The 27,502-nt window shown below is 40.8% G+C and overlaps 1 protein-coding gene across 2 annotated transcripts in view; it reads left to right on the top strand.

Annotated features, from left to right (window-relative positions):
- The window catches only part of ZNF395 (zinc finger protein 395), a 74,232-nt gene that overhangs the window by 37,841 nt on the left and 8,889 nt on the right, over positions 1-27,502 (top strand). The window contains exons 2-7 of one of the 2 annotated variants that reach the window (XM_069075630.1): positions 10,882-11,144; positions 13,611-13,846; positions 19,441-19,550; positions 23,807-24,042; positions 24,883-24,983; positions 26,045-26,330. In XM_069075630.1, coding sequence (XP_068931731.1) covers positions 10,890-11,144; positions 13,611-13,846; positions 19,441-19,550; positions 23,807-24,042; positions 24,883-24,983; positions 26,045-26,330 — 1,224 coding nt within the window. In that variant the 5' untranslated portion in view covers positions 10,882-10,889. Of the gene's footprint in view, positions 1-10,823; positions 11,145-13,610; positions 13,847-19,440; positions 19,551-23,806; positions 24,043-24,882; positions 24,984-26,044; positions 26,331-27,502 lie in introns of those variants that run through there. The other variant, XM_069075629.1, reaches the window with a different exon arrangement.

Genomic DNA, 27,502 nt, shown 5'->3' with positions numbered 1-27,502 from the left:
TGGATTTGAACTCAGGTCCCCCTGATTCCAGGGCTGGTGCTCTATTTGCTGTGCCACCTAGCTGCCCCCATATAGTGCTTTTAAAAGTAGATAGTATTTTACTTGTGAAATAGACAGTATAATTATCCATATTTTACAGATAAGGTAACTAGCTCTCTGGGGAGTTAAATGATTTTGAATACGGTTATACTAACTGAAACAGCTCAGATTCATGCCCAGGTCCTCCAAATCTCATATTCACTTAATTAGACTAGGATGGTTTCAATGGATGTATAATGTCAGAATCTAAGTCAGAACTTTTTGGTGACTTTGGCTTTTGTTTTCTTACCCCCCCCCCCTTAAAATAGTAACTTTCTTGTTTTTCACAGGGTTGACACTTAAGGCCCCATTTCCAGTTTCTTGCTCTGTCCCAAATTATCTGTGTGACTGTGAGCCAGTAACTCCATCCGTTTGAACCTCAGTTTTCCCATCTGTAAAATGAAGGGGATGAGATAGCCTCTTCTAGTTCTAAAATCTTGTTGATTCTTTAGAATCCAGGAAAAGAAACCAGCGACTCATGCCTCACCTCACAACCCTTTTCTTAGTGTTTATAGCTGAATTATTGTTATTATTTTTAAATCCAGAAATCTACTTTGTATGTAAACTGTTTCAAATAATGGTGCCATTTACCACTGTCTAGTGGAATCTCTAGAGGTAGGAGAGTACCTAAGAGATATAAAGTTTAACAAAAAATAACAAAGTAGGTGAAGGAAAGTTTGACTCGGTATTAATCATGATAATTGAACTCGGTAGTTGGTCAGGATCTTGTATTGTGGACAGTTATCCAAACTCATCTCTGTTCAGTACTCCTACCAGTTCCCTGCCTTATTCTGATTTCCTGTAAAGGTCACAAGTCTGAATAATAGGTTCTGGGCAGTCTTGTGATCTTAAAACAATTTTTTTAAAGATAAGAAACCAAATCTATATAGAGGATGAAAAGCATTTAATTTTATGGAGCCTAGCCAAACAAGTTAAGGAAATAAGATAAATGAGAAATTTCGGTTTGCATCTGCTCAGTGAACCCCCATTTTGAAGTATTTGGGGATGGAAATAGAGAAATGATGATGGATGAATCCCATTTCTTACCCATCCTCTTACCTATCAGTCATTTGCTGCCCGTATGACCTTGACAAATTCACTTGACTTTTTTTTATCTGTAAAATGAGGCTGTACCTTATGGCCTCTAAGGTCCCTTCCAGCTCTAAATTTCTGGTCTTACTTTTTTCCTCTTTATCTTCCTCTACCTAGTAACATAGACATACTTGTGATGGTAGAACAGGTAGGAGGTCTTCTTTTATGGGGTCGAATTTTATAGGAAGCTTTATTGGTCATTCAACAGGGAAATAGTTCTGGGTTGGGCAGTGGGACCAGACCAGTAGTTTTATCAAACCAAAGGGGAAGGAGATAGCTGATTCACAACACACCCCAAAACAGACTGAGAAGACACTAAAACCCCCAAAAGACACAAGTCTGTTTAATGTATTAGTGGTCATTAATGCAAAATGGTTCATTTAAGTCAGGCTGTGCCAAAAGGCCAAGTCAGCATCTTAAAGAACATGGGTCTCAGAAACAGAAAACCTGGGGGGTGCAAGAGTGGCTTCTTCCATGGTGGGATAAGAGTGTTACATTTGGAGACAGGATGACCTGGGTTCAAATTCTGTCTCTTATACTTCTGATTTGTGGGATTATGTGTGGGTCACTTTTTTTTTTTTTTTTTTTTTTTTGCTTTTTGGATGGTGAAGGTAGGGCGGTTGGGGTTGAGTGACTTGCAAAGTTTTTTGTTTGTTTTTTTTTGTTGTTGTTTTGTTTTTTGGAGGGCAATTGGGGTTAAGTGACTTGCCCAAAGTCACACAGCTAGTAAGTGTGTCAAGTGTCCCAGGCCGGATTTGAACTCAGGTCCTTCTGACTCCAGGGCCAGTGCTCTATTTACTGCACCACCTAGCCGCCCCAAGTGTGGGTCACTTAATCTTAGCCTCAGTGTCCTCATCTATTAGATGTGGGTAATAATATCTATAATACCTGCCTCACAGGGTCATTGTAAAACTCAAAGGAGATAATGTATGTAGTGTTTCAAGTGGCTTCTACTCCAGTAACCTTTACTGCCCTCTGCGTTGATCTTTTGGCCCAACAGACACTGCTGTGCTTGTTTCCCCTTTTCAAGACAGACTCTGTGGTCATTAGTCATTTTGTTGAGACTGTTTAAATTCTGTGGGCACAGGATTGTGAAATCAGAGGAGGGGAGCTCCAAATTCATGCACGTAGCCTTTTGTTCCTTGGCTTAGTTTAGCTGACATAGCATAAATTACATGTATGCATGGTTCTGTAGGGTGGGAAGGCAGTTCTTTCCAAAATTAGGTGACAGTTTGTCAGGTTGTTTGGAATGCTTTTGATCTCTCTACAAATAGAAACAGGAATCAACGAAAGTAGTCTCTGATCTGGTCAGATCTTCCAATTCTAGGTATCATATTTTAGGAAGACAAGCTAGAGAATACATATAAAATGGGGTGACAGAAAGGATTCAGAATTGCACCATACCAAGGAGGAATGGAAGGAACTGAGCATGTTTAGCCCAAAAATTAAGGGTGCGGGGTGTGTTTAAAGCCTCGTAGATAGAGGTTCAGAGATCTAGAGTTGGAAGGGATCTCATAGACTATCTAATTCAACCTTCTGATGTGTAAAATGAGTAAATTGAGGTCCAGAGAACTTCAGTAACTTGCCCAAGGTCACACAGGTAGTATCTGAGGCAAGACAGACACCAAGGTCCTTGAAACTCTGGGGCCAGTGCCCTTTCCATTGTGTACACAGCCTTCTTACAGTGTTTAGAAAATTCCTTTCTGGAAGAGGGATTAGATTTGCTTTGCCCTAGAGCAACAGAATTTGGGTAGGAATTAGAGGAATTGATTTGGGGCCAGTATAAGGAAAAAGCTTCCTAAAAATTAGTGCTGTCCAGAAATGGAATGGGCTGCCTCAAAGGGTAATGAACTATTGTTATTGAAATTCTTCAAATAAAAACTAGATGAGCACTTTTGTGGGGATTTTTCTCTTCTCTTGTAGTCTTTTTTTGGGAGTGCAAGGGGATGTGATCTGGGTTAAGTGTCTAGTCTAGGGTCACATAGCTAGCAAGATTCAGACACCAGATTTGAACTCAGGTCCTCCTGACTCCAGGCTTGGTGCTCTAATCACTGTATCACCTAGCTGTACAGGTTGAAATAGATGATCTGAGGACCATTCTAACTTTAGGAATGTATGATTCTAGTGGGTTAGTCAGCAAGCTTTTATTAATTTTTATTAATAATAATTAAAAATTAATTAATATTAATTTTTTATTATGTGCCAGTAACTGTGTTAAGTAAGCACTGGGAATACAAAGAAGGGCCAAAGCATGGTTCCTGCCTTTAAGGAGCTGATATTCTAATAGTTCTTATCTTGCTTCAGAGAGAAGGAGGAATAACACAAAAATAGCATAGAATTCTAAAAATTAAGAGGAGAGAGTTTGAAGGATGGGGAGGGTAAACTGTCAGATGCTTGTAATATCAAAGAAGACAACTGAGGAAATGCTTTTGGATTTGGCCAGGAGGCTGTTATTAATGGCTTTCAAAACAGCAGTTTCAGAAAGCAATGAATACTGAAACCAGATTGTGAAGTTTAGGAAGATTAGTGAGGAAATTGTGTATTATAGCATAATCATAGACTAATTATTATACATGTATATTATGGAAGTAGCCATATTTTCATTTTAGAAGTTTAACAAGACCTAGTGACCAGTCATCTACAGGGTGTCCCTAAAGTCTGGACACAGGCATTCTCATTAACTCTGCATATTTTCAAGAAATGAAATGAATGAAATTTTCAACAACATTTTATTTAATTAGCAAAAATGATATTTCATAGGAGACACATAGGAAATCTCATTAATTAAATTAAATCAATCTTATTAATATGGAAAATAGTCCCCAATAGCTAATGAAAGCTTTTATTCTGTATGAGATTGCCATGGCTAAAATTTATGCTAATTAAATAAGATGTTTTTGAAAATTTCATTTCAGTTTTTAAAAATATGCATAGTTAATGAGATTTCCTATGTGTCCAGACTTTAGGGGCACCCTGTATTGGTAGGTGTGTAGGGTCACGAGTATAGGATTAACCATGGCTCAGGGGTAGAGTGTATGTGTAGTATATGGTGGAATGTATTATATGTTTTAGGTACTGATCATAAATAAGATCACAGATCTGTTGTTGCAAGAGATCTTAGATGCTATCTAGTTCAACCCCCTTTCATTTTACACATAGGGAAACTGAGGTCAAGAGCTATTAAGTGACATGTTCAAGGTCACACAGCTAGGCAAATAAGTACCTGGAGGAATTTGAACTCAGATTCTTTCCCTGACTCCAAACCTAGCGCCCTTTCCACCATTTCTGTTTCTGGCAAGTCCAATTGTTGAATGCCTATTCTGGCATCTTCAGTATTTTGGGGATCTGTGATTTCATCTGTGCCAATTTTGATTCCTTCTCTGTCTTCATAGGTGGTTTTATGAGTTGCTCTGAGCACAAAAAAAAAAATCATCACCCAGTGGCTTATGATGTTACTATGCCTCTTTACACCTAGCTGGTGCTAGGCTGGTCTTTTGGTGATAGGCTTATACTTGATGTCTTTTTATCTTGGGACCTGCCAGAGCTTGCGCTCTGCTCTTAAAAGTTCTCCTTCATCCAAAGAAGTATCATCCCAGGACTTAAATACAGGGTTCATATGTTAGGTTGGTATGTCTCAGACTGGTGATTTTTGCCAGTTGGGTACTCCCCTTACTGATTGAGATTATAGTCTGTTACAGCTTTACATGTTTAACTGAAGCTCAAGAGAGGTTGCCCATGTTTAATCAATCAGGCAACCACTGAGCAAGGTGCTGGGAACACAAATCCAAAAATGAAATAGTCTTTACCCACAATGAGCATATGTTCTAATGGGTAAGACAAATAAGTACATATAAAAAGATATGCAGCATAAATATAAAATGAATAAATAGGAATAGATACCAAGTAGTGAAATACAAGGTAGTTTGAGAAGGGGGTACCACCTGTTGAGGGGAGATCAGGGAGGGAGGGAATAAGCATTTATGGCGTGTTTACTATGTAATCATCACTGTACCAACCACTTTACCATGTTTAATCCTCATATCAACCATAGGAAGTAGGTGCTATTTATTATCATCCCAATTTTACATTTGAGGAAACTGAGACAGGCAGAGGTTAAGTGATGATTTGCCCATAGTCACATGGTTAGTAAAAGTGTCTGAGGTTGGATTTTACCTTAGGACTTCCTGACTCCATGCATCATTCACGGTGCCACCTCTGGGATCTGGGATCAGGAAAGATTTTGTGGAGAAAATGGTTCCGAAACTGAGATTCTGTGAGGGGCTATCAGGGGCAGGATTTTAACTCTGACCTTCCTGACTGTCCTGTGCTCTTCCTGTGATGTTTAAGATTTGCAAAGCTTCTTATAGACATTATCTCAATTGAACCTCACAAGGGGCTATGGTTATCTCTGTTTGACAGATGAGGAAATTGAAGCTCAGTGAAGTGACTTGATATAGGTCCCACAACATAGCTGGTAAGTTCTTGAGGTGAAATTTGAGCTTGGGTTATCTTGATTCCAATTGCAGAGAATTGAATAAGCAGACTCTTAGTTCTTGTGGAGCAAGGGGTATTAAAAAGAAACATCCAAGGCTCACCCATGCCAATGGGATATATTTGGGTACTGGAATGTCAGACCTAAAACTATGCTCACTTGATTACTTGAGACCCTGTCTTCTGATCCTTTGTGGGTAAGAAAAGGTTTGTGATGAGGGCTTGTTTCTCAGGTCCTTCATATCCGCCAAGATTTTCCATGGAGGAGGGGCATGGCAGTGAGTCTCAACATCAAAAACACACATTAAAGTATTTCTTGGGGAAATTTTTGAAGCTGAACAATATATAAGACGGGAGAGTAGTGATTCAAATGGCAGAAAAAGAGCTTTGGGTCTTAGTGGTCTTCTGATCACAAGATAGCAGTATCACATTATGTGTTAATCCAAAGGTTGAACCTGATCTTGGAAAGCAAAAGTAAAGCCACGTCGGCTGTAGGAACTGTAAGGTAATCTTTTTCTTTTGTACAACACTGACTTTTGTCTGTTTTAGGATTCTTCAGCCAAATGGGAACCTGGGATATTTGTAAAAGTTTTAAAGAAGAGACTATGGAGATGACTAAGGGGTTGGAAAATAAGACCTGAGAGGAAAAAGGGTGATTTGTTCAGCTTGGAGAAGATAAGACTGAGAATATTTAATTATACTTTTCAGGGATCTGGAGGATTATTCTAATGAGGGTTTACCATACCGAGGCTAGTGACCAAATGTTCATCTCAACTGAGAATAGAATTGGATTAAACTTTAGTATGAGGGATATAGGTTAGATGAAAGGGAAAATTTCTTTTTTGAGGAAAAAGTTATAGTTATATTTTTATTGTATTCTAATCTCCCTGGGCCTTAGTTCCTCATCTGCCAAATGAGGAGTTAGACTATATAGCTTCCAATGGCCCTTTCAGCTCTAAATCTGTGATTCTATTTGCATAGTGGTGACTCATGTGCAGAACAAATATGGGAACTGTATTAATTAGAATATATTTTGTTTATTAAAATTTTCTATTTCCCAATTACTCTGAATAAAATTGAGCTTATTATATAGAGGTTGCATGGTATGGTTGAGTCTGGACTAGGAAGAATTTCTTGACGGTGAAATTTTTAAGCATGAACTTGTATTATTGAACAAATTGATGGAACTTAATTTCATCTTTCTGGGAGATAAGGTAGGCTCTTGAAGGCAGAGGGATGGATCTAAATGATTGAGTCAACAAACATTTATTAAGTGCCTTTCTGCTACATGCCAGGCAGCTTGCTAGGCACTGGCAACACAAGGGCAAAAATAAAATGGTTCTAATCTTCAAAGTGCTTACTTTCTTTTGGGTGAGATGTGCATGTATAAATATAAATAAAGTAAACCAGAGAATTTCTGTAGGGAGGCACTGGCAGCAGGAAGGATCAGGAGAGGCCTCAGGTAGAAGGTGTCGCTGGAGGGTAAACTTTGAACAAAACTGGGGATTCTAAGAGGTCTCCGTGAAGAGGGAGTGAATTCCAGGCTTGGGAGGATGGTTGCTTCAAAGACACTGAGATAGGAGGTAGAATCTCCTGCAAAAGGAACAGCAAGACCAGTTTAACTGCACTATATTGTGTGTAGTGGGGAGTAGTAACACGATCCTGGAAAGGTAGGTTGGAACCTGTGAAAGGCTTAAAATTTCAAAGAGTAGTTTGAATTTGATCCTGAGGGAGCGCTTGTAGTATATTAAGCCTGGGTAGGCTTGTACTTTAGGAAAGTCATTTCAGCGGCTGTGTTGAGAGATTGGCTTCAGTTCTCTCCTATCCAATCAGGAAGCTATTGCCATAGTCCAAGTGAGAGGTGATGAGAACCTGAACTAATGTGATAATTGTGAGTGGACAGAAGGGAATGAATGTGAGATGTGTCAGTAATAATTGGTAACTGCTTACACACATTGGGTGGAGGAAAGTGAGGTGCTGAGGATCATTCTGAGGATGTGAACCTTTCACATCCTGAAATGGTGGTGCTGCCCATGACAGAAATGAGCAAGTTTGAAAGAGAGATGACCTTTTGGAGAAAGAGAATGAGTTTTGTTTTGTTGAGATTGAGAAGCGTCTAGGACATCTAGTTCAAAATGTCTAGTAGGCAGTTGGCATGTGGGACTGGCACTCAGGAAAGAGATTAGTGCTGGCTGTATGCATAGATCTGGGAGAGATAACCCTTGAACCCAAGGGCACTGATGAGGTCATCAAGAGAATGGAGGACGGAGCCTCAGGCCATAAGCACAATTAGGGGGCTTCATATGGATGATGAATTAACAAAGGAGACAAAGAGTGGTCAGATAAGTATAAAAAGAACCCTGTGATTCAGGGAGAGTCATTCTGAGAAATGTAAGAAGGCACTTAATAAGTGCCCTTTATGCCACCCTCTGTGTTAAGTACTAGAGGTTCCCATACAAGCAAGCAAGAGGGTACTTGTCCTCAAGAGCTTACATTCCAATGGAAGAAGACAGTCCATAAAGGGAAGCCGGAAAAAGGATGGGAGAGGTAACATCTGAGCTGTGCTGGTAAATGCTTAATGACTGGCTTTCTGGGCAGAAAAAAAGTGTTAGTTTAATCTCCATCCTTAACATTTTCTCCATTACTTAAGTCTGGACAATCAACAGAACAATAAATCAAGCATCAATTTGTAACATTTGCTGATTTCTGAGTCACAAATGGTCACACTGAAAATTTAACAACCTGCTCATTTGCCAGAGGTATAAGTACTCACACTGAAAATTTAATGATTTGCTTGAGCAGGGTAGGGTCTGGCTCCACTACATCCCTGGGTGACATGGTGTATAGAGGGCAGGGAAGTGGTATAGAAGTGTGAGAGGGGAAAAAAGTTCATCTTTAAAGCCTGATCCCAGGGGCAGAGAGCACGGTTCTGATAGGGGGCAGGGAGGAGATAGGGTTAGGATCCCTCCTTGGACAGTGCATGAATTTGAATCTCCTGACCCAGATGAACAAACAACAAACCCCACTGCAGACTGGCAGATGTGATTGGTAGCAGGGATATTGGGATGAACATGGAGGACAGAAGAGATACTGTGGCACCGGGGAAAGGCAGAATGTCCAAATTTTCAAAAAGTGAAGGTTGCAAACTGTAAGTCAGTGAAATTGACTTCGATTTCTGGGAATGTTCACACATAGATCACTAAAGAGATGGTTAGTGTATATCTAGAAAAGGAAGCAGTGATTATAAAAAGTGGCTGCATGACAGATTAGCCTTAATTTCTTTTTTTGAGACTTTTTACACTGTTAGATTCAGGAAAATCATGTAGATAAATTTTCCCTAGAAAACATTTAATAAAGAACCTCATGTTCTTCTTTTGGCAGAAATAGGGTTTTCCGACTTACGTGATAATACACAATTGTCTGGATTTGGAACTAGTCAGATGTCCAGACTCAAAAAAAAGCAACCATTAATAATTTAGCAAGGAGACTGTAATAGATCTTGCCAAGAATCTGTTTGGCTCTATGTTGCTTAGCATATTTATTTATTTATTTCATTTATCTGCCCGTCTCACATTTATTTATTCATTTATTTCAAGCAGTGATTTGAATAAAAGCATAGATGGCATCCTCAATCAGATTTGCAAATGAAACAAGGCTAAGGGGGACAGTGACACAAATAGATGACAGAATCAGGATCCCAGAAGATCTTAACTGACCAGAACACATTGGTCTGAATATGATCAAATGAAATCAATAGGGATAAGTATAAAGTCTTACATTCGGGTTCAGAAATCATTTTTCTCAAGTTCCAGATTGGAGGAGCTGTGGTAAGGAAGCAATTTGTCTGAAAAAGATCTGGGGTTTTTAGTGGACTCTAAAGAGTTGGCAGAGTGATGTAGCAACTGAAAAGCTATTGTGATCTTAGGCTGAGTAAAGAGATAGAGAGCTTCCAGGAGTGAGGTGGGTAAGTTCATCTCTACTCTCCCCTGGTCAGACTACATCTGGAATATTTGTTTAGGTCTAGGCATCACATTGATGGACAATTAGAGGACTCGATATGGATGAATTAACAGAAGAGGTAGAGAAAGAATGGTCAGATAAGTGTGAAAAGATACCTAGTGGACATGGATAAACACTAGGGCCACTAGTATAGTGAGCGGTCTTGAGTCTGTGTAATAAGAGGACCCCTCGAAGGACTTGGGACGGAACGGAGGATATCCTAGAGAATAGAAGACTTGGGGAAGGGGAACAGTGACTGTCTTCAAGTACTTGGAAGTCTGTCCTATAGAAGAGACGTTATACTTTCTCTGTTTTATCTCAGAGGTAGAACAAGTAATGGGTGGAAGGTGCAAAAAAGCAGGTGTAGACTTGATGTCAGCTCAGAAAATTCCTGGAAATTAGAGCTTGGAAGGGAGTTTCCCTTCGTTGCTGTTGCATTGTTTCAGTCGTGTTCTACTCTTCGTGACCGCATTTGGAGTTTTCTTGGCAGAGATACAGTTTGCTGTTTCTTTCTCCAGCTCATTTTACAAATGAGGGAACTGAGGCTAACAAGCTTAAGTGACTTGCCCAGGGTCGAACAGCTAGTGTCTGAGGATAGATTCGAACTCAGGAAGATAAATCTATCAGAATTCTGCGCCACCTAGCTGCCCCTTACTATAGATCTTCAGACACCGGATGACCACTTGCTAGGTGTGTTATAGTGAGGATTCTTTTTCTTGTATAGGTTGAGCTGACTGACTGTAAAGCCAACTCTGAAATTCCTCTTGTATCCGTTTATCCTTTACAAAATGGAGACAGTTCTTGGGGAATTACATAGATTAATGAGTTATGCTCTTGGAATATGAGGAGCCCATTAAAAGAAGGCACAAATGAAACAGCTGTCATTAGTTTTGGAAAAAGCTCTAAAAACTTTCCAAAAATGATCAGTAAGTTAGTTTTCTCTTTCATACCTGTACTGAAATGAGATGGGTTAGGTGTGTGGTATTCATTGGTTTACATCTAAAGAAGCTAGGGTTTTGGAAGCACTCCCAAGTATTTTCTAGGACAAAGAGAAAACAGATTCTTATCTTCCAAATCTAAACAATACATGAAAGGCTTAGAATCTGTGCATGAAAGGCTTAGTATTCTATCTTGAAAATTTGGGCCTTGATACTCTTTCTCGGTGGCAGTTTCTGGACATGGATTCAATTGTTTCTCTTTTCATTTTCCTCTCCATTTCAGAAGGCAGAATGGCAAGTGTATTGTCACGGCGTCTTGGCAAGCGATCTCTCCTGGGAGCCCGAGTGTCTGTCCCCAGTGCCTCTGGAGATGGCTTAGCAGCGACAGTCCAACCCTCAGGTTCCCATGCTGAACTGGTTGGGGTGGTTGCTCCCCAACCCTTCCCTGTCTATAAGGACAACCACTGCCAAGAACATCCTAAGGAGAGCCTCATGACCCCTCGTGTCCCAGGTCTACAGCAGGTGGTGTTTCAGCCAGGGCAGAAGGTAAGTCAAAAGCACAGTATAGATAGACAGGAGTGTGTTTCTGCCCCCTTAGGCTTGGAGTTGGAAGACTCAGAATCCTTACTCAGTTTGGGGATAAGATTGGATACAGGGAGACAAGTGTCATGGGCACTGTTTTTCTCTCAAACCATTCATTTCTAATCTCTCCTATATTGGTCATAAGAGAGGCAGACTGTATACAGTCTGTATACTGTATACAGTGATCTGGTTCTGCTCACTTCACTTTCCATCAGTTCATATAAATCCTCCCAGGTTTTTCTGAAACTGCCCCCTTGTTATTTCTCACAGCACAGTAGTATTCCATCACAGACATGTACCACTACTTGTTCAGCTATTCCCCAGTTGATGAGCCCTCAGTTTCCAGTTCTTTGCCACCACAAAAAGAGTTGGCCCAAATGTTTTTGTACATATTGGTTTTTTTCCTTTTTCTTTGCTCTCTTTGGGATATGCAGACCTAGTAGTGGTGTGCCCACAGTTGGATAGCTCTTTGGGCCTAGTTCCAAATGGTTCTCCAGAAATGTTGAACTGTTTCGCAACTCTACCAACAGTTCATTAGTGTACCTATTTTCTCACAACCCCCGCGAGAAGAATTTTAGAACTTAAGTCATAGGGTATTTGCACATCAGACCTTCTGCTGCCAGTTGGTACACCGTAGAATAATCCATATACCTCTTGCCACTGTGTTGAAGGAAGTGCTCCAAAGTCCACTGACCTGAGTTGTTGGTATGTCTTAGGCTGGCCCAGAGTGTTCACAGAGGCTAATGAAGTGAGTGGTATTTATCTTAAATATTTGCAAAGCCTAGTTGGCATATACATCGATGCAGGAACCAGCAACCTTTAAAAATTAGATATCAGGCTTTTCTTTCATGCTTTTTTCCTCACTGGGAGTCAATGTGTACCAAATGGAGTTTTAACATTGGGCTAACACTGACTCATTGTGGATGGTCAGTCAGTAGGGGGCTGGTGGTAGATAGACACAAAGAAAGCAGCTTGGATTGATGTTGGAAGCTGGGATGAGGGTGAGTGGCAGTCACTGTCGGCCTCAAGGGCTAACCCCAACTTTAGTATATAAAGTCTCTCTCTGACCTTGCCCTTGGAGGTTTTGGGTACATGTAGAACGTCACTGCTTCCTCTATTATATTTTGACTTTTCCTTCCTCTTCTTTGGTGCTGTGGGTAGGGTTGTATGTAGTGGGAGTTTTTTATGCTGCATGCATCCTGACTAGAGGGAATCCCTTAAATCCTTGTCACTATAGCCAGAACCCTTCTAACTGAGAATCCCCATTACATAGACAGCTCCCCACATGTGCAGGGACACAGTTCCTGGTCGTAGGTGATTGGGTGGATGACTCCTCTCCTGGGTTGTTAGCATGCTTGGGTCCTCCAGTGCCACATGCTCTTTTGGGGGCTGCCGAGGGCAAGATAAAATGACCCCTTTAGAATCAAGGAGCAGGTGCTAGAATTGATTTGGGGAGAAATTTGGTCTTGAAGTTTGTCTTTTTTTTTTTAATGGGTACTTGGGGATTAATGTTTTGTCATTCAGGAACCATGGACAGCAGCAGGTGAGGCTCTAGGACCAGATGGAGATTGAGAATGTAGACCAAAGGTTAGGTGTAGCCCCAACAGAGCAGACCTAGAGTAAAGATCAAAAGCCATTTGTCAAGTCAGAACCAAGTGAATTGTCTTAACCCAGGGACGTTGTAAAGTATTAGAGGTAGCATGTTGTGTGATGGACAGAATATTGGCCTGGGAGTCTGTTTGACCAGAGTTCAGATCCCACCTCTGACAGTAACAACTGACTATAGGCTTATTTTCCTTGAGTCTCCATTTCCCTCTCTGTAAAATAAGAGATAATTCTTTTACTGATTATATCATAGGGTCGTTAGGATTTTTAGGTGGAATTAATGCATATAAAGTGATTTGTAAAGTTTAAAAGTGCTAGGAAGATGTCTTCATTCACTCTCCCTTTGTCATTTAAGTGAAGAGTTGGTAGGCTATAGGTGTGGAATAACATGACCAATGAGTTTTTCACTTAGCTATATTTCCTTATTATGAAGAAGGATTTTTCTGTTAGGGACAGGAAGAAATGCCACTGAAGGGTTGTGGGGAACTGACAATGAAGTTTTTTTTTTTTTAAGAGCATCAAAAAACACTTATCTTTTTGTAAAGCACCCTTGTAACTGAGACAATTCCTTGCCTTGACTTAGAACCTTTTTATATGGTTTCTGTTGAGACAAAACCAATGCTGCATGTTTATCTTAGTAGGAGATACAGGTCGAAGCAGATATTTGGGGACCCCTGACTAAGGGGAAAGATGTGGGCATGGGGAAGCAGCAGCAGTTTCTGGCAGACAGTTTCTAGACACCTGAACTTGGGGGTGGTAGAGCTCTGGGAGGAGACCTATGAGGCACTGACCATGAGATTTTCTTTTTCTTTCTCCTTTTCTCAGGTCTGTGTGTGGTATGGGGGCCAGGAGTGTGCAGGAGTGGTAGAGCAGCACAGCTGGGCAGAAGATAAGGTGACGGTTCTGCTGCTGGATCAGAAATTGCAAATCTGCTGCAAATCAGAGGAGGTGTGGCTGCCGGAGCTGAAGGGTTCTGTGCCTCAACTGCCTTTAAGCATGGAACAGGCGACTCCTGCTACAGCATACAGATCTGTCTCCAGGAATATCGATGTCCCGAAGAGGTTTGTATGGGAAGGAACTGTGTCCCTGCACATGTGGGGAGCTGTCTATGTAATGGGAATTCTCAGTTAGAAGAGTTCTGGCTATAGTGACAAGGATTTAAGGGATTCCCTCTAGTCAGGGCCTTGTCTACCAGGGGTGTCTTCTTTTGTAGGGGTTAGTATTTGGACAGACCCCAAGTTTTAGGGATGAGAGACTAGCTTGGGTCCTCTCTCTCTCTTTCACTCTCACACACACATGCACACAGTTTTAATGTGGGGGAATTTTAATTTTGTACTCTTTTCTCTATAAGCTAATAATAATAGTAGCTAGCATTGTATCATCCTTTAAGATTTGCAAAGTGCTCGAAGTGAGTAAAGCGCCGGCCTGGAGTCAGGAGGACCTGAGTTAGGTTCCAGCCTCAGACACTTAACACCCACACACCCACACACACACAAAAACTAGTCATGTAACTTTGGGCAAGTTACTTAACCCCAATTTCCCTCAAAAAAAAGCAAAAAAAAAAAAAAGATTTGCAAAGTGCTTTATGAACTTGGCATTTTGCTTTATGCATTGTATCTCATTTGAGTCTCATAACTCTGTGAGGTAGGTAACTATTATTATCCTCATTTTATAACTGAGGAAAAGTGAGATTGAAAGAACTTAAGTGACTTGTTCAGAGTCCCAGAGGTAGTAAGTATCTATGGCAGGATTTGAACTCAGGTCTTCCTGACTCCCAAGTCTAGCATTTTGTTCCCAGTGCCATATTGCTGTCCTGGAATGCTCACCTCACCGTGAAGAGGGCTAAATAATTTAGCATGACCTTCACTGAGAAGGAGACATTTGCCATGCTTCTCGGTTCTTTATTTGCCCTTCTCACCTCTAACTGGGTATCAATTTTGTATCTCAGTAGGAAGGAATATAGTGATATGGATGATCCCAAGAATCACAGAATTGAAAGATACTTGGTACTTAGCTTCAGGACAGCTAGCTGGAGTCAGGGAGCACAGAGTTCAAATCTGGCCCAAGACGCTTACTAACAATGTGACCCTGCGCAAGTCACTTAACCCTGTTTGCCTCAGTTTCTTCATCTGTAAAATGAGCTGGAGAAGGAAATGGCAAGCCATTCCAACATCTTTGCCCAGAAAACCCCGAATGGGGTCGTAGAGAGTCAGATACAACGGAAACAATTGAACAACAACAACTTAACTTTGGGTTCCGTGGTATGATTTCCTTCCCCCAGAACTCTAAAAGATTCACCTTTTTAATTGCTATATATTGTAGTATAAATCGACCTATCAGTGTTAAACAAATAAAAGTCGTCCCCTCTTTGGGACTGATATATTAACAGCAGGACCTACCTACCGTGTTTCCCCGATAATAAGACCTATCCCGAAAATAAGCCCTCCCCTTACTGTGTAAGATTCCTCTAAAATAAGCCCTCCCCCGAAAATAAGCCCTATTGAGATTGCTACTGTAGTGAAAGTGATCCCCTGCGCTACATGCTACATTACGCTACCCTCTGTATGCACCATCCCCCCCCCCGTGAAACGCACGCCGCGCTCCGAGCTGCATCCAATCAGAGCTGCAGCAGTGAGCGCGTCATCCTGTTCTTTATTGAATTCATTATTGAATAAAGGTACATTTTTTTGTTCACATTTACCTGTTTATTAAAATTGCTGTCAATGTTCATTAAAATAAACCCTCCCCTGAAAATAAGCCCTCTGGTGTTTTTCTGTCCAAAGAAATAATAAGACAGTGTCTTATTATCGGGGAAACACGGTAGCCATCCCTCTCTGTGCTGTTAGCAGTAGTCGGTTGGTAACCTGGACTCTCACTACCTTGTTTTTCATGAACTGTTAATATTCAGTTTATATTTGCCATCATTGTATATATAACCTGCTGCTTCTTAGTCATAGTGGCAGCTAGGTGGTACAGAGTGTCAGATCTGGAGTCAAGAAAACCCAAGTTCAAATCCAGTGTCGGACACTCACTAGCTGTGTGCTTCTGGGCACTCAGCCTCGTTTGCTTCTGTTTTCTTAGCTGTATAATTGGGTAAATAATAACACCTAACTTGCAAGGTTGCTACGAGGTATTATTATAGAGAGATGGTATTTGTGAAGCGCTTAACCATAGGGCCTGGCCAGAGTAGGTGCTGTCTAAATGCTTTTTCCCTTTTTCCCTTGTTTTTAAGTTCTTTTCATCTATTCACTGCACTCCCTAGTCACCCCTTTACTCACCCATATTGTCAGCTCATCTATAACTTACAGTTTCCTTGGGCATTGAGAGGTTAAGCTGTTCGTCCACCATCAGCTAGGATGTGTCAGAAATAGGACTTGAATCCAAGTTTTCCTGGATTCTAAGGCTGATAGCTTCTCATTCAATAGATATAAATGAATGAATTTAAAAAGCATTTATTAAGTGCTTAACTCTGCAAAGCACTGTGCTAATTACTGGGGATACAAGTGGAAAAATGAGCTCATATTTTAATAGACAACCCATGATAGTCCTAGGGAGCAGCAGGAAGATGCTATGGCTTACTAGTCCTTAGGGTATAGTGTCAGGACAGATGGAAATGCTTGGGACTTTGGAGGACTCAGAAACAGAGCTGCTGGTAAGACCCTATGATCCAGATGGCAAGTAATCCAGTTTGACTAGAATGTAAAGGAGGAGAAGACTAATATAGAAACTCATCTTTTTGAATGTCATTTTGGTTAAGAAGATCATATTCATTTCTGGTAGCGAACCATTTGACAGTGCCAAGGACTTTGGTGAAAATTTTCTTTTTTAGGTCTTTAGTATCTGTGGCTACTGAGGAGGTAGGGGCTACCATGTTAGCAGAGACAGCTTACGGTCTTGAGACATCTCTCCTGGAATTGCTTGCTCCCCTGGGTAATAGTGGCAGGGTCAGACTGGAAGTAGAGAGAGGAGATGTTGTTACTCACAGGATTCTTGGGCATAAATTCCTAGGTGTTGTCTCCATGGGGGCTTGAGATGATGTGGCAGAAGTGGTAATTTGATTTTCTTTCATGTAAGAATGAAAGAAAATTTTAAATTATATAACAAGGTGCTAATGTTAGTTTCATGCCATAAACTTATCATTTTTTTGATGGAATGAAATTAAGGTGTATCTCATCAGATGCTAGAATTCTGGAATGCTCCTTAGAAGTTTATTTCAAAATGTGTAACTTTTTTTTTTTGTAGTTTTGCATTCAGCATAGCTCTAATTTTATTCTCAAACAACTCAAGTTTATTTTTGAAAGAGTTTTGTAGAACTCTGAAGGTTTTACCAGTGTGGAAGAATTTGATCATTGAAGTTTGGTTTAGGGAGTTTTTATTTAAAGATCTTGAAATGTCTTTAGTTTATGGGGCTGTTGTCATAGGAAATAGGTCCTGTTGACATTCACAGGATGATAATTTGCTTGATTGATTTCTTTGGGAGGATAAGGCTAGTTTGTTTTAGTTATATCCTTTTGTGTGTAAGTATGGAGCAGAACTTACCCCTTCTCAAAAAGAGGTGGGGGAATGATTTGAATATCTAAAAATTTATATAGGCTTCTTTATCATATTTTATCTTTCATTGTTCTTAATCTTTTTTTGTCTCTCAATTACTATATATTGTGTTGTAGAAAAAAGATCAGATTAGAAATCAAAAAGACCTAATTTTGGGGCGACGAGGTGGCACAGTGAATTGGGCACTGGCCCTGGAGTCAGGAGGACCTAAGTTCAAATCCAGCCTCAGACACTTAACATTTAGTAGCTGTGTGACCTCGGTCAAGTCACTTAAACCCCAATTGCTCTGCATTCCCCCCTCCAGGAAAAAAAAAAAGACCACTTAATTTCAAATCCTGCCCATGACCCTTATTAGTTATGTGACCATGATCCATTCACTTTACCAGCCTAAGCCTCTGTTTCCATATCCGTAAAATGGCAGTAATCCTTGCAGTACTAGCCTCATGAGGTTATCTTGTTTGTTTGTTTGTTACAAAGACTGGGTTTCTCTAGCTCACTCAGGCTGTAAGCTCACAGGCCTTGATCCCACCCTGATCCATATAGAAGCTTTGACCCTCTCTGTTTCTGACACGGGCTGATTTGCTTCTTCATTAGGCAGCCTTGGTGTGCTCTCCTCCCTCTCCCAGGGGCTTATCATATTAGAGCCAAACTTAGGTTGGCCACCAGATTGGCACAAGCCACTATAGCTCAGAACTGAGCTCAAGAGGTGTGCCAGCCTCCACCTGCCCATGAGCTGGGTTTAGAGGTGTGTCCTGTTATGCCTGAAGGAGTCTGCTTGGAAACCTGGAATGAGTTAGTATGTGCAAAGAGCTTTGGAAACCCTTAACACACTCTGTAAGCCTGATTGGTTGTTAATGATAATGATTGGGCAGCTAAATGATAAAGTGGATAAAGTGCCCGTTCTGGAGTCAGTAAGCCCTGAGTTCAGATGGAGCCTCAGACATTTATTAGCTGTGTGATCCACGGCAAGTCACTTAACCCTGTTTGCCTTAGTTTCTTCATCTGTAAAATGTACTGGAGAAGGAAATGGCAAACCACTCTAGATGGCGCAGTGAATAGAGCACTGGTCCTAGAGTCAGGAGGACCTGAGTTCAAATGTGACCTTGGACACTTGAGACACTTACTAGCTGTGTGACCTTGGGCAAATCACTTAACCAAGGCCTTGCCTTCCCCCATCCCAAAAAAAACCCCCACCAAAACCCCAAATGCAAAGAGTCAGATACAACTGAATAACAACAGTAATAACATTCTAATTTGGGTATGAGTCTTAGTTTATTTCCTTACTTTGTGACTCTGAGCAAGTCACTTAGCCAAAGATTATATTGGGTAGATGACCTGTACATATAATTCCATAAACAGGGGATTGATGTGGGCTCTAAAAAGTTACTTGGGATTGGTCTGGTTTGCATTTGAGTTTACTTATGCTAGTAATATAGCTCACAACATAATTAAAAAAAAAAAAGAAATAGAATCTGACCTCTGTGCTTTTACATGTCTTGTGTAAAACATGGCATATGTTAGGGGCAGCTAGGAAATATGGTGGATAGATCACTGGTGCCAGAGTTCAGGAAGACCTGAGCTCAGCTCTGGTCTGAGACACTGCCTGGCTGTGTGGCCCTAGGTAAGTCACTGAACTTTTTTTTTTTTTGAGGGCAATTGGGGTTAAGTGTCTTGCCCAAAGTCACATAGCTAGTAAGTGTGTCAAGTGTCTGAAGCCGGATGCAAACTCAGGTCCTCCTGACTACAGGGCCAGAGCTCTAGTCACTGAACTTCTATCTGCCTCAGTTTCCTCATCTGTAAAATGAGGAGAATAATAGCACCTACCCCCCAGGCTTGTTCTGAGGAACAAATGAGGAAATATTTGGAAAGTGTGTAGCACAATGCCTGGCACAAACTAAGAGCTTAATAAATGTTTATTCCCTTCCTGCCTCCCTCCAACTTGGGTCACTGTTTCATGTATCCCAGAACTGTAGAATTGCAGTGATCTACAGAGTGGGTAATACACATGCAAACAGTCAGCAGGAGAAGTTGATGGTTGTGGAGGATCATGGAGTTCTTTTGGACTATCTTAATCTTTCCCACCTCTCCCTCTGTTTGCATTCAGGAAGTCAGATGCAGTGGAGATGGACGAGATGATGGCGGCTATGGTCCTGACCACATTGTCTTGCAGTCCAGTAGTGCAAAGTCCTCCTGGCATTGAGTGCAATTTACCTGGTGAGTCTTGCCACCAACCCTCAAGAAAAATACTGAGTGGGTATCTGATTTGGAGGAGGCCCCTTAAACTTGACATTTTTTTTTTTAGCAGCCATAGGCAAGGAACACTGGCCTGGAAATCAGGATTACTGGATTCCCACCTCATTCTTTCTGAGTGACCCTGTGTTAGTTGCCTCCCTTCTCTTTCTTCAGTTTCCTCACCTGGGGAGGAGGATCCTGGAGCAATTTGAAGATGAATGAGAGCATTGGACAGAGTCTCACTCACTGGCTAGATGAGTGTGTTCCTCCATGGGAGTGAGTGAGCACTTTTGGTGGGGAACTTGAATGAGGCCAGCAGAGGATATTCTCTTAACTAGGAAAATAGCATATGGGTGGCCTCCAAATGTTCACGCCCCATTCCAGGGGTCTTAATTCAGTCTTGTAAACTAGGACAAGCCTACAGGGCCAGATCCCGAAAGAAATTAAGCCTGAACTCAGTCCAGTCATGGGCAAGAAAATATTTTAATAGAAAGTAAAAATGTGACCTGACAGCAAATTGATTCTCTTTCTGAATGCTTTTGGCACCACTTGAAACACACCATTGCCATGACTGTGGGGAATGGTTGGTGAATATGAGTAATTGGATCAGATTTGTTGTGTGGGCCTGAAGGTTTTTAAATTAAGTTGTAGGGCTGGCCTAAAACATACTCCCAGGGAACAGCTTTATTTACTGGCCATCTAACTTCATTGTCAATTATTCTGAGTTTTGTGGGGGAAACATGACATGTTTGGTAAGAAAAGTGAACGTATAAGCTTACATTTATATAATTGGTTAACTTAGCTACTTAAAAAAAATGTTAGATTTACACATTTAAATGTTTAAGTCTTCCTCCATCAACAAATAAATCAATATACATAATTTAGTCAGTGGAATGTCATTTGCCAGCTCTGTGAGCACATCTTAAATACTTCAGTAGGAGGAAGAATGTAGCCAGATTTCTGAACCTGCAAGAATGGAGTTAGATTACATGTTATATATACATACATATGCACATATATATATGCTATAACATAGAAAAATGTAGATATTATATAAATACTATATAATATATTATAGAACATATATAAAATTATAACAAATACATTCTATACAAAACATATATGTAATGTTTATATATTATATATGTATATATAGAATGCATATATACATGTATGTGTAAAAATGTAAATGTGTTTTTCCCAGTGATCATGGCAAGACCCTTAAAGTATTACTACAAACGGACCATCATGGGGTTTTAACTCTACCATTGTGTTTGCCAAGAGCAGCCAGAGGCAGAGGAGAGAGTCTCAGGAAATTGGTGCAAAGGGAAAGTGAAAGACATCAAGTCCAACTCTTGTACCCTGACTGGCCACCATTCTAACCACCATCTTACCTCTTTCTCTGAAACATTTTCAGTTTTTTTCTCTCAAGGAATTAAATTATTTTAAAAATCAAAGCAGATGGCTGATTATCATTGGAATAAGTGGGAAAATAACATTTACTTGATAGCTGATTCCCAAAATACATTTATTTTATAAAGCAAGGCATATTTTGACAACCTTCTCTAAAATTGGGCCCTATTTAAAAATATTAAAGTTACCCTTGACTTTTTTCTTTAGTATTGCTATGATGATTTTTGTGTAGAAAAGGGAAGAGGTAAGGATTACTGTTGAGTTAGTGGCAATAGAAATTGTGTAGAAAATAGAATGTTCCATTACAGTCTTGCCTCACATGTATTGAGTGTGATGACATAAAAGGCAGCACCCATTTTTGCAGAATTTCAATACTTGGCATATAGCACTTAATAAACACTTATTCAGGGGTAGCTAGGCAGCACAGTGGATAGATGGCCCTGAAGTCAGGAGAATCTGAATTCAAATAAGGGCCTCAGACACTTACTAGCTCTGCAACCTTGGGCAAGGCACTTAACCCCAACTGCCTCCAAAAAAATGCTTATTCATTCATTGAAGAAGTCTTGACACCATACTGATAATACAGAACATACACATACTTGGTCCTGGCCTTTAAAGAACCTGCTAAGGTGACATGAAATGCATGTTTTCTATATAATTAGGGATTAATTTTTGGTTTTCATTTTTCATCTTTTTTGAAAAACACCTTAAACCCCTTAAAAATTAAAAATTAAGACCCCTTAAAAATTTTTGAGTTACTTCAAATGTATGCAGTTGGGAAGAGCAACTGTATGTGGAAGATTTGGGGGTCAAAATTTGCTTAGATCTTGATCTGCTTTTATTTTTACCCCTAATTCCTGGCCCAGATGCCTTGTGTGGTTCCTAAATCTTACCTGATAGTCCCAGTCAAGATTAAACTTTGTGTGTGCTTCCTGATGTTTGGTTTAAACCATGAATCAATATTTGAACTTTATCTAGATCAGGGACCTGGTTGCTTTGGAACTCCCATAATGCAGTGGGTTGTGATAGTTTCAAGGTCTAAAAATTTGGAAGCACAACTCATTTACTCAGCCTGCAGTTTTCCTGCAGGAGGTGAGATTTGAGGAAAGTCTTGACTAGGGAGCTATTTTAAGTATATGGGACAAAAGAGTGGGATAAAGGCAGGAATGTGTTGCTACCACAAATGTCATGACAATGTGCTTTGAAACCCACTGTAAGAAGGTCTGGCATAATGTAAATAGCAGTAGAAGAGCTGATAGAAGTCTTTCCTATTTTATCTTATGGGACACTTGGTAACTAACTGTAAGGTTCTTATTTCCTGCCTTATTTGAAAAATAAGCCTGTGTCTAAGCTTTTCAGACATACATTTTATGTGTTACAACCCTGCAGGTTACCCCGAGTCAAGTGTTTGAAAGAAATTGGACCAACTCTAAAACAGGAGACAGGCAAGAGTGTTAATAAAAACTGAAGGTGCCGCACATTGGCATTGCATTTCTTTAAAGACTGATGGTGTTCATCACATGGTGGCCCACTCCCACTGTCTCTGAGTAGTACAGAATCAATAGAGAAAAATTGAAAATAGAAAAAATAGAAAAAAAAACTTCCCCCAGTGAATGGCAAATCATCTGAGATAGCGTGTGGTAGTCTCCCATATGGTGTTGGTCTTTGTAGTTGCTTCAGTTATTATTGTCTCCATGGGATGTGGTCACTTTTTTCTTAATTTCTTCTGTTTGAGACTTTTCCTGAAGCCTCTCTGAAATTGCCTGTATCTCCTTTGCATGGATTTTGTATCTCCTTAATATGTTTATGTGGTTTTCCCCTTAATAGATCATAAGTTGTTTAAGGGCAGAGAGGGCTTCGTTTTTTGCTTTGTGACCCTAGCTCCTGGCATATGGTAGGAGCTTGATAAATGCTTGTTGATCGATTGATATCTTTAAACTTTGAATCATCAACTATTCTTAGTGGTCCAAGATTTTCAAGTCTTCCATGTTGCTAGGTACTTGAGGACACCTATATATTTGTGTCTCCTGGATGTTGGAGGTTTTACCATTTTAGTGCAAAGGATGGTGAAATCAGTTTTTTTTGCAAGGATTCTTAATTTGGAGTCAGAGAAATTTTTTTCCTCATATACAAAATGGCAAAAATAACTGCAGAATTTGCCTCATAGGTTTGTTATGAGGATCAGATAAGTGTAAAACACTTAGAAATTTAAAGCACTGTAGAAATGTCAGTTATTAGAAGTAGTAAAAATAATGGTATGTACCTTGGCTGTGATGAGAACTTGAATTGCTTGTAAACCATTAGCCCTTGGTAAGCTACTTTTATATTTTTAAAATATTTATGATATTCTTTTTAAGAGACCTTGGTTGTGAACATGATAACTTAGTGTTTCCATCTTGCCTCAGGTGGGAAGGATGCTTATATAATAACATTCCCCAGGTGGTATCCCTCTGTGTTTTAATTCTCTGCTCATTCATCCCCGTGTTTACCCTTAGCGGGGTGTAGAGGTCTGCATGCTTCTCTCAGCTTTATTGGGACTCAGAGGGGTAGGTAGCCTTCCTGGAAGCTGCAGTAAATAAAGCCAGTGTCACAAACAGCAACCAGATCAGAAACCCAGGCTTCCAGGCTAGAATTCGCCATCACTTTGTCCTTGTCACCCAGTGCTTTGGGCTTTACTGATTGGGATAAACTGTAGAATGTACATGTGGGAAAGAGTGAGCTGTTTCCATCGGGAACGGAGATGGATGTGCCAGTTCCCAGGTATCCTGTGGGATAACCATGCCTGTGACCTCTTGGGGCTCATCTTCTCCTTTTTTCCTATACAGCATCCCGAACAGCTTGTGACCCATGGAAGGAGAGTGGTGATGTGTCAGACAGTGGCAGCAGTACCACCAGTGGGCACTGGAGTGGGGGCAGTGGGATCTCCACTCCATCTCCTCCCCACCCCCAAGCAAGCCCCAAATATTCAGGCGAGGCCTTTGGCTCACCAAAAGCTGACAATGGTTTTGAGACAGACCCTGATCCTTTTCTGATGGATGAGCCAGCTCCACGCAAGAGAAAGGTATTTGCACGTGTGCGTGCGCACCTGTGTGTGTGTGTGTATTTGTGTGTGAGTGTGAGAGAGAGAGAGAGAGATGGGCTAGAATTATCTCTGTATTAAGTTGGTCCTAGAGAAAAGGACAAAACACAGAAGGGCCTGGCATATATTAAATACTGTTTGTCTCGGACAACCCTTCTTTGATTTTCAAAAAATAAATTTTGTTTAACTTTCCCATTTTTATTTCTCATTTTTCTGTCCTCTTCTGCTTTTTAAAAAAAATTATTATTTTTAACAATTAAAAAAAATTGTTTCAAATTCTCTCCTTCCTTCCCCTTCCCACTCCTCCCCCACCCATTGAGAAGGCAAGAAGTGTGATACCAATTATACATGAGAAATCATGCAGAACATACTTTATCCCCTTTTGCTTTAATGCCAAAGTTTCCTTCGCCTTACTGCCTTCTTAGGACCCTCCTTATCCTCTTCTCAGAGCCCCCGTCTCCATATGTGTATGCTCAGGTTCCTGCTTTTAAAGGCAAGGATGAATTAATTTTTAATTATTTTATCCCCAGTGTCTAGAAGGGTGTTTAAAACATACTTATTGATTGATTTGTAGTCTTCACACTAATCTCTGCTTTATTGCTTATACTCCTACATAGAGGTTTCTAGTGTTTTTTTCTTTCATAGCACCAACCATTGCACAAGCCTCTAGGATGTATCTAGGGTCCAGGGCCCAGGCTTTTCAGACCTTAAAGAACACAGTCTTGAAAATGGAGGGGTAAATCAGCACCTCACTGCACTCTCTCAGGGGAGTACAGGGAAAAAAGAGGGTCCCCTAATGCCTAGGGTTTATTTTCTTCCCAGAACTCAGTGAAGGTTATGTACAAGTGTCTGTGGCCAAACTGCGGCAAAGTCCTGCGCTCCATTGTGGGTATCAAGAGGCATGTCAAGACCCTCCATTTGGGGTAAGTCAAGGGGCAGGTACCAGGCCTTCCCTTGGGCCGCATCTCTCAGGTGTTCCTTTTCCTGCCTTGGAGTCCTTGTGGTTTCTCTATAGCCTTCTGCCACAGGATGCTTTTGAAAAATTGGTACATCTGCCTTCTCTCCTTCCCAGTGCATGCCAAGACTGATTTAAAAAAAAGCTCTCCCTGGATTCTGGTGCCCCTTCTTAGAGACTGTCAAAAGCTATTTCCTTCAGTCCTAATGAGGGAAAAAGAAGGAAATTTGTTGAGTACCTCTATTATTTGTGCTTCCAGGGATCTCCCATGTATGTCTTTTTCTTTCCTTGCTGAATTAACAGTTATTTTAATGGTCCCACTTTCTGAGTGGAAGGAGAAGAATTGCTCAGGTTTGATAGCCCATAACACAGCCCCATTAGCTGGCTTCTTTGCTGGCTCTTCCTGAGGAAAATTGAGACTCTGTTGATTCTTGGCACTTTTTATCCCAGGGGAAACTGCCTCCACAGAGAGCTGGGCCAGGCTTGATAGAGCTTCTCATCATGGTGGAAACTCTCTCACAGCTCAAGCTGCCCATGGCGATTCTTTGTTGGGGAGTCAGATGAAGACGACAGTGAAGAGAGATGTTGTTTGTATTTTTCAGGAAAGGGGATTCCCCAAGTGTCAGATGACAGTACTCTAGCTTATTAGTCAAGTCAGCAAATATACCAGGTACTGGGCTAAGCAAAAACAGCCCCTGCTCTCAAGGAGCTTATGGTCTAACAGAGGAATCAGAGAGGAATTGTTTCCCCTGATACTTGGGGACTCTGAATGTGAAGGTGGCTTGTTTGTTCTTAAGGGGGGGTCCCTTCTACCTTTGGAGCCAGTCAAGAGCCCATAGACATCCTTGGTTTGACCTTCATTTTACCAGTTTGTGATATTTACTCCCTTGTAGCCTGTCAAGCTTCTCTTTTCACTATTCTGCCTCCATCCTTCTGGCAAACTACTGTGACTTCCCCAGAGTTAGTTATGCAGCTGTCTGCTACCTTAACTTGAATCTTTTTGATGCCTCCTCTTCCTTCTTCCAATAGGGACAGTGTGGACTCTGACCAGTGGAAACGGGAAGAGGATTTCTACTACACAGAGGTGCAGATGAAGGAGGAAGCTGCTGCTGTGGCAGTTGCTACTGCCACAACTGAGACAGTTCCCATCCAGAGTCTGACCAACCCACCCCTTGCCATCCTACCACCACCCCTGCCCCAGGCAGAGTCATTAGTCCTGGAACACCCTGTCTTGGAACCTTACTTACCCACTGGTGCTCTCAGCAAGTCGGCCCCTGGCTCCTTTTGGCACATTCAGGCTGACCATGCATACCAGGTATGGAGAAACGTAGGCCTGATAGTTTGCCTTGAGTGATCCTGGGCGCCTGCGATAGTCATTGGCAGCTGGAAACCTGATTAACATTTGGGCGTTCTGATCTAGATTCTAGTTAACTTCAGGTTTGACCCACCAGCCAAGCTCCTAATCCTTTTCCATAAATAATTCTCCAGAACAATTCAAATTAGTTTATTCTCAAGGAAACCAGATTGGGGTGAGCCCCTGGGGAAGGGAAATTTCCTCACCACTGGGATTTATGTAACAGGTAACATAAAACAGTAAAATATAGTCAGGATCCCAGGGCAAATCTGTCTTCTTCCCATTCCATTTATAGGGTATACAGTAAACTCTCCATAATGCCTATTCATCATCTGACTTAGAGAAAAGTTGTAGATTTGGTCTAAACCACCTCTGTAAAATATGTGGAAAATAAACAAAGCAGGGACGTGTTTCATAATTTTTTCAGTGGTTCTAAATGTTCCAGTTCTATGGAGTGGCCATGTCTGATTTGTTAGTATCGTCTTGTTTGCCCCTTAGCTATACTGGCAACACGTGGTGGGAAGACCACAGGTATATGCTAGATTTCAAGAAAGGAAAAAAAAATTATTGGCTTATTAGAATATGTAAGTACATGTGAGCAATCATCTTCCACACAGCTGCCAAATTGATGGTCCTAACAGTCATCTGACCATGTCGTCAGTTATTCAGATAACTTCAATGTCTCTGTATGTATTGCTCATATGATAAAATACAAACTTCTCGGTCGGGTATTAAAAACTCTCCATAGTCTGGGTTCCTATTTTCCCAATTACTTTGTTAATATTACTCGCCTTTACTAACTCTCCATGTTAGTGAAGCTGGTCTGCTGACTGTTCTCTCTCTATAATCTTCCATCTTCTGCCTTGTTTTCATTTGCCCAAGTGGTCCCTCATGTCTAGAATGCATTTCCTCCTTACGTCCATCATCTTATCTTCCTTCAGTGCACAGACCATGTCACTTCCTTCAGGCGGCATTTCCTGAACTTTCTCCCTCATGAAATAACTTCATTTTTACTTCTGTACCTGAAGAATGTTAGGTTGGATAGGGACTGTTTCTTTTTTGTCTTTGTACTTCCAAAGTACTTTTCTCTTAGTAAGAGCTTAGTAAATGCTTGGGTTTTTTTTTTTTAATGT

The sequence above is a fragment of the Petaurus breviceps genome, unplaced genomic scaffold, assembly GCF_028583685.1.
Source record: "Petaurus breviceps papuanus isolate PSGF00001 unplaced genomic scaffold, PetGlider_PUasm1.0 90919, whole genome shotgun sequence".
NCBI lineage: Eukaryota > Metazoa > Chordata > Mammalia > Diprotodontia > Petauridae > Petaurus > Petaurus breviceps.
Note: the sequence above shows the minus strand (reverse complement) of the source record. Positions and strands in the feature narration are given on the sequence as shown.